Below are 6145 nucleotides of genomic sequence, written 5' to 3'. Positions count from 1 at the left end.
GCACCGGTGCGCCCCAAACGGCGCCGGCTAGTTTTCGAGCCTAATAGAATCGATGGCAACCCCGTGCCGACCCCTTCTCCAAGGGCGCGAATCAGGCGCGCCGGCGCCTCACGGCACGTCTGAAAACGAGTGTGAGCTCCACCTAGCAGCCAGACACACCGATTTCCCACCTCCTACCCACGCTCGAGCCGACTCCTACCCCTCTAGATCGCCACTGTCACCGTCGCTGCCGCGCCCCTGCTTGCAATAGACACCGCCCCCTGTCGAGGAACCGCCGTCCATCGACACGGCTGCCACCCCCTTGACCGGCGGCCGCTGTTTCGCCCAGAACAGAGCTCGCCGCCACCGTGGCATAACCGCCCCACCCGCAAGGTGTTCGTCCGATTGCCGCGATGGACAGCGACGACAAGATGATGGTGCAGCTGTTCACGGAGGAGAAGAACGATCAGGCTGTTCGGCGGCAACATCAACAGCTGATTCTGACGAACATGATGCGTGTTCGCTAGCCTTTCTGGCTCAAATCCAGGCAAGAGGAGGAACATCAACTGGCATCGTCAAGCCGGCGCAATGCTGCTTGACGTCGAATACTTCAACGACGACGCGACTCATTCGCCGAAGGAATTTCAGTGCTGGTTTAGGATGAAAAAGGAGCCGTTCTTGAAGATTGTCCATGACATCAGGGAGTACGAGAAGTACTTCATGGCCAAGCAAGATTGCACAGGTTTGTGGGGCTTCACCTTAATTCAGAAGTGCACTGCTGCAATGTGCTGTCTTGCATACAGAGCTCCTCCAGATACAACCAATGACTACTACGGATGGCAGAGTCGACATGTACAGAGACTCTCTACAGGTTTTGCCGAGCCGTCATAGCGGTGTTTTCTAAAGACTATTTGAGAGCACAAAGAGAAGATGATACAACTCGGATCCTGCAAAAGAATGCAGCAAGAGGGTTTCCTGGGATGATCGGAAGCATTGACTGTATGCATTGGGGCTGGAAGAATTGCCCTTTTGCTTGGCAGGGGATCAACAAGGGGCATACTGGTGAGTGCAGTGTCATTCTTGAGGCGGTGGCAGGCCATGAGATTTGGATTTGGCATGCATTTTTTGGCATAACAGGAACAAATAATGATATCAATGTGTTGCAGCGCTCTTCGGTGTTTGCCAGGCTAGCTGAGGGACAAGCTCCTGCCGTGAACTTTGAGGTAAATGGTCACACATACAACAAGGGGTACTATCTAGTTGATGGTATCTACCCGATGTATGCTACATTTGTGAAGACAATTCCCTCTCCGACAAACGAGATGGAAGGTTATTTTGCAACATGCCAGGAAGCAGCACACAACGATGTTGAGTATGCTTTTGGGTTGCTTCAGCAGCGTTTCACCATTGTCAGGTACCCTGCTCTCACTTGGTCCGAGTCTCAGAAGTGGGAGGTGATGAACGCCTGTGTGATCATGCATAACATGATCATTGAGAGCGAGCACGACGCACCTGTGCAGGCTGATCAATCATTTGATTATCAAGGGCCACTCGCTGAGGTAGAGCATGTACCCCAAGAATTTGCCGCTTTTCTTCATATGCATAATGAAATTCGAGATGCAGATGTCCATGCACAACTGAAGGTGGATCTAGTTGCGCATTTGTGGGCGAGAAGAGGAGCCGCCAACAATGCATGATTTTATTTCTGTTTGTTTGGTTGTATGATAATTTAAGTACTATTTGTTTGTTTGTTTGTATAAATAATTTAAGTACTATTTGTTTGATTGATTGTATGAATAATTTAAGTACTATTTGTTTGATTGCATAAATAATTTAATTCTAATTGTGTGATTGTATGAATAAAATGTAATTAATATGTTGTTTTAAAATATTGTAAAAAAGAAAAATTTGGGGCCGCCGTTTGGGAGGCGCCAGTGCGGGAACATCGTCCCCAAATGGATGATGCATTGTCGGCGCCCTCCATACAACAGTATCGACGTCCCTGCCGGTGACTATTTAGGGGCCGCCGGTGGAGATGCTCTTATGGCTTCATACTATCGTCTAGAAGAATTTCAAACGAGTTTCAAAGATTTTTCCCTATTTAAGTCATTTGGTCTGTAGGAGTCGAATATCTAGAATTTTGTGAGTAAGTTTATTTTCAGATTTTGTCTTAAGTCAAATAATCAGGTTTGACCAATTTCATTTAAAAGTAGCGATATTTGTAACATCAAATCAATAACACTACATGCCAATTGGAAGGTGGTTTTGTGGTATAGTAATACTACCTCTATCTCCGTTTACTATATGTGCACGTGTACTAAGGTCGTCAATTTGATCTATATAATATAATTTATATAACATAAAAATTATATCATTAGAAACTATAGAATCTAAAGTTCTAATGGTATATATTTTTTTGTAATATATACCTTGTGTTAAATTGGTTAAATTGATGATCTAGGGATACACGTAGGACTATTAAACTGAAGGGAGTAATTCCATATCGTAAATAAATACCGCTACAATATTTTTGTATAAATTGCCCGATGTTGATTCTCGTCAGCCATGGCTCGGAGGAATCGGGTGAACCGGCCTGTGGTCAACTGAACCGTAACCGAATCTAGCTACATACGCTCGCCGCACCTGCGCTGTTGGCCGTCAGTGTGGCGCAGCGTGCAGAATGCAGAGAGTCGAGCTAAAATAATCTATCTGCCTGAGCCGGAGTCTGGCTGACTGGCTGGCTGGCTGCGGTTTGACCGGACTGCCACGGGCGCCGCTGCGCCGTCACGTCGTCTCGTCTCGTGATCTCGTCCTGGCGGCTCGCGCATCTTCTTCTCGGGGCGACGCAGCCTCGCTCGATCGCTCCAAACAGACGGACGAAACGAACCGGGCACGCGGCCGCCTCGCGACGCGCGCCGCCACCGGTGGTGGGGACTCAGATCCAGTCTTCACTTCACCATGCAAAAGATCCAACGCATATGGTTTGTCTAAAAATTTAAAGTTGAAATTTAAGTTGCTCAGAAAATATTCGAAAAACTACTGGCTCCGCCACCGTACTCGCAGGCGCGCGCGCACTACGTGCTACAGGCGGCGACGGGCAGCGGCAACCGCCGGCGGCGAGGCGACGGGCGGAGCATTGATGGCGCGCAGGTGGCCGTGGCAGGCGCTCTGCGACGAGCCTGCATCGAGCGTGGCGGCGATGTGACGTGCGCGCGTCGGGTTTCGTTTCGTTGGGTAGCGCGTGTCCGTTGCGATCTCGCGACTGCAGGCAGGTGGTGCTTGTACTCCTGCGACTGCGAGCTCTGCACCTCTGCATATGCAAATGCCTAGGAGTAGTACGTGAAGAGACGAGGATCTCGTGATCGATCGACGGATCGATGCAGAGGGAACAAGCCTGCCAGGCGATTCAATGCCCATGCCAGGATCTACTATCTACCACCTAGCTAGCTGCTCCTACCGCATAGTGCGCGCATTAATGCTGTTTTGCGTCCTCAGGCGACGGCCGATGGAGCGGTGCAGCATTGTACTCGTAGAACGTACTGTACGCGTACACCGGTAACACTGTGAGCGTTCGTATATTCTTCCCACCGGTAAAAATGAATGGTACTAGAGGGAAGTCCGGAATCTAGCGCTTCTCCCCGGAAGGCGGTTAAGGGCATCTCCAACCATGCGACCCTAACGGACACGCTGTTCGTTCGGGTGGCCGCGCGGACACCCGACAGCGGCCCGCGTCCGCGTGTCTGTTTGGGTCGCACGCTGTGTCCAACGCGCGGATGCAGCGCAAATGGAATAAAAAAAGAAAATGAAAATGAAAAAGGAAAACAACAAAAAATAAATTGAAACTAGTGGTTCATTAAACTTAGCCCTATTTTGCGTAATTTTTACACAAAAGAAATTCCTATATGGGCTTTAAACTAAATAAAAAAGCAAACCCTAGCCAGGGTTTGCGCGGTGGCCGCCGGCAGTACTACTCCCAGTAGTACTCGTCGTCGTCGCCGTCGATGAGGACGACGCCCCCCGGCGGCGACGCGCTGTTCCGGATTCCGGCTGGACATGTCGGAGGGCGTCGGGGACTCCAGCCAGGGCGACCACTGCGCCCTTTCCCAGGCGGAGTGCGGGTCCGGAGGGCTCGCCGGCCTGCTGAATGGATCGTACCGAACAAGAGGGGTGAATGGCGCTACGACAAGTTTTAAGCTTTTTCAAGTTTTAGCGCAACGGAAGGTAAAGGTGATAGCTTTAGCGATAGCGGTGTTCCTACAATGATCCTAAGACAAGTGCAACAAGTAAAGGAAATAACAAGATAGTAAGAGTAAGGAGCGAGACAACCGGAGGGAGCGGAGACGAGGCGAGGTTTGTTTCCCGCAGTTCCTTCCATAATAGGAAGTACGTCTGCGTTGAGGAGGTGCTAGTCTCACACAAGAGACTAGACGGCCACACCACGAAGGAATGCCTCACCTTCTTCCTCGAGAGAGCTCCACGAAGGTGCTCTCCATCTTCCACTAAGGCACCGGTCGAGGCGGTGATTCCTTCACAAGATTGGGGCGAGCTCCACAACAAGGAGGCTCCCAACACCCTATGGAGCTAGTACATCACCAAGCTAGCTTCCATAGCTGCACATCTCCAATGTCCCACAATAGGAACCCTACCACCAAGATCCACTAAGGAGTACCACGAATTGGCGAACTTTCTCTCGGTAGAATGATAGATCGGGGTCTCCTCCACCACTCCTCAAAGTATGAGCAAGATTGGTTGGATGGATGGGGAGATCCCCTCACTTTGAGCTCAGCAACAATGGAGGAGAGAGAGACAGAAGAGCTAAAAACGAGCTGGGGAAGAAGGGGCCTTTATATAGGTCCCTCCAAATCCAACCGTTAGGTGCTGTTTTTGCCTAAGCGGTACTACCGCTTTTGGGAAGCGGTACTACCGCTCTAAGTTCGAATCCCCACAGAACTTGTCCACGTGGACACAGAGCGGTACTACCGCTCGCGGTATCGCTTGAGGTACCGCGATAGGGTCCAGACCTTACTGGATCCAAAGCGGTACCGGAGCGGTACCGAAGCGGTACTGCCGTAACGAGTTACGGTACTTGAGCGGTACCGTGGGCGGTACTACCGCTTGCAAGCGGTACTACCGCTCATGGTACCGCAGAGGTACCGTAACAAGTACTGTGGGACAATCTCATGTGCAACTCTCAGAGCGGTATCTCAGAGCGGTACCAGTAGGGGTAGCGGTACTACCGCTCCTGGTACCGGTAGTACCGCTATGGCTAAAACAGCTTTTTCCTCTATTCCTCTCCTACCATGTTACGTCACGACACACACACAAAACCAGAAAACCTAAGATCTACGCTTCAGTCTTCCGATCATAGTGTGTTCAGCGAGGGCACCGTACACCTACAAATCCATCAAAGACAATCTTTGTGCACGGTTAGAATTATTCAAGTGTTGTCAACAAACACACAAAACACGGGATATAGATCTTGCTCTTTCACCTGCGCAGCCGTGCCCTCCGCGCGGACTCCTTCCGGAGCTGCTCCGCCGCTGCGGCCTGCAGCTCCGCCTCCTGCCGGAGCGCGGCCCGGCGCTCCTCCTCCGCCCGGAGCGTGGCCCGGCGCTCCATCTCCTCCCGGAGCGCCGCCTGGCGCGTGGCCTCCTCATCCTGGCAAGCCATCTCGAGGAAGGCCCACGCCTCCGCCTAGGCGTCCTCCTGGGCCTTCATGGCCATCTCCTCCAGCGCGGAGGTGCGCAGAGTCTCCGTGAGGTGCGGCCATTTGGCCAGCTCCTCGAGATCGCGCTGCTCCAGGGACGCCTCGAGCGCCGCCTGCAGCTCGGGGTCGTCCTCCTCCTGGAGCTCGGGCTTCGGCTGGGGCTGGGGCTGGGCCTGTGGCGCCGACGCGGCCTCGTCGATGTAGAGGCCGCCGGCGCGACGGCCAACCCACCTTGCAGGCGTGCGCGGCTGCGCGCGAGGCCGCTCCGTCGCGGACGTGAAGCACGTGCGCCGACATGCGTCGTGCTCCACCTCGAACCACAAGTCCCAGTTGGGACTTGTGTCGCCGTACGCGGGGTGCTCCCGGAGGTCCACCGGCAGCTGCGCGTGGCGCCTCCGGATCTCCGCTATGCGGGCGCGGCCGGAGCCCGGGATGGGCGGCACCGGAACCCGTTCTGGG

At 52.9% G+C, this 6145-nt stretch overlaps 1 protein-coding gene across 1 annotated transcript; it reads left to right on the top strand.

Annotated features, from left to right (window-relative positions):
* Window positions 1-392: 392 nt before the first annotated feature.
* Window positions 393-870, top strand: LOC139835432 (uncharacterized). Its single transcript, XM_071825284.1, has 2 exons — window positions 393-460; window positions 507-870. Exons 1-2 carry the CDS (start codon window positions 393-395, stop codon window positions 868-870), a joined length of 432 nt encoding a protein of 143 aa, XP_071681385.1.
* Window positions 871-6145: the final 5275 nt, after the last annotated feature.

The sequence above is a fragment of the Lolium perenne genome, chromosome 2 (assembly GCF_019359855.2).
Source record: "Lolium perenne isolate Kyuss_39 chromosome 2, Kyuss_2.0, whole genome shotgun sequence".
Taxonomy (NCBI): domain Eukaryota; kingdom Viridiplantae; phylum Streptophyta; class Magnoliopsida; order Poales; family Poaceae; genus Lolium; species Lolium perenne.
This window is presented reverse-complemented; position numbering and strand designations above follow the sequence as displayed.

Bases quoted from the DNA above. Each gene is read 5' to 3' on its own strand.
- LOC139835432 (XM_071825284.1), top strand. From the start codon at position 393: ATGGACAGCGACGACAAGATGATGGTGCAGCTGTTCACGGAGGAGAAG. The intron at 461-506 runs GCAACATCAACA...CGTGTTCGCTAG, and splicing joins AACGATCAGGCTGTTCGGCG to CCTTTCTGGCTCAAATCCAG.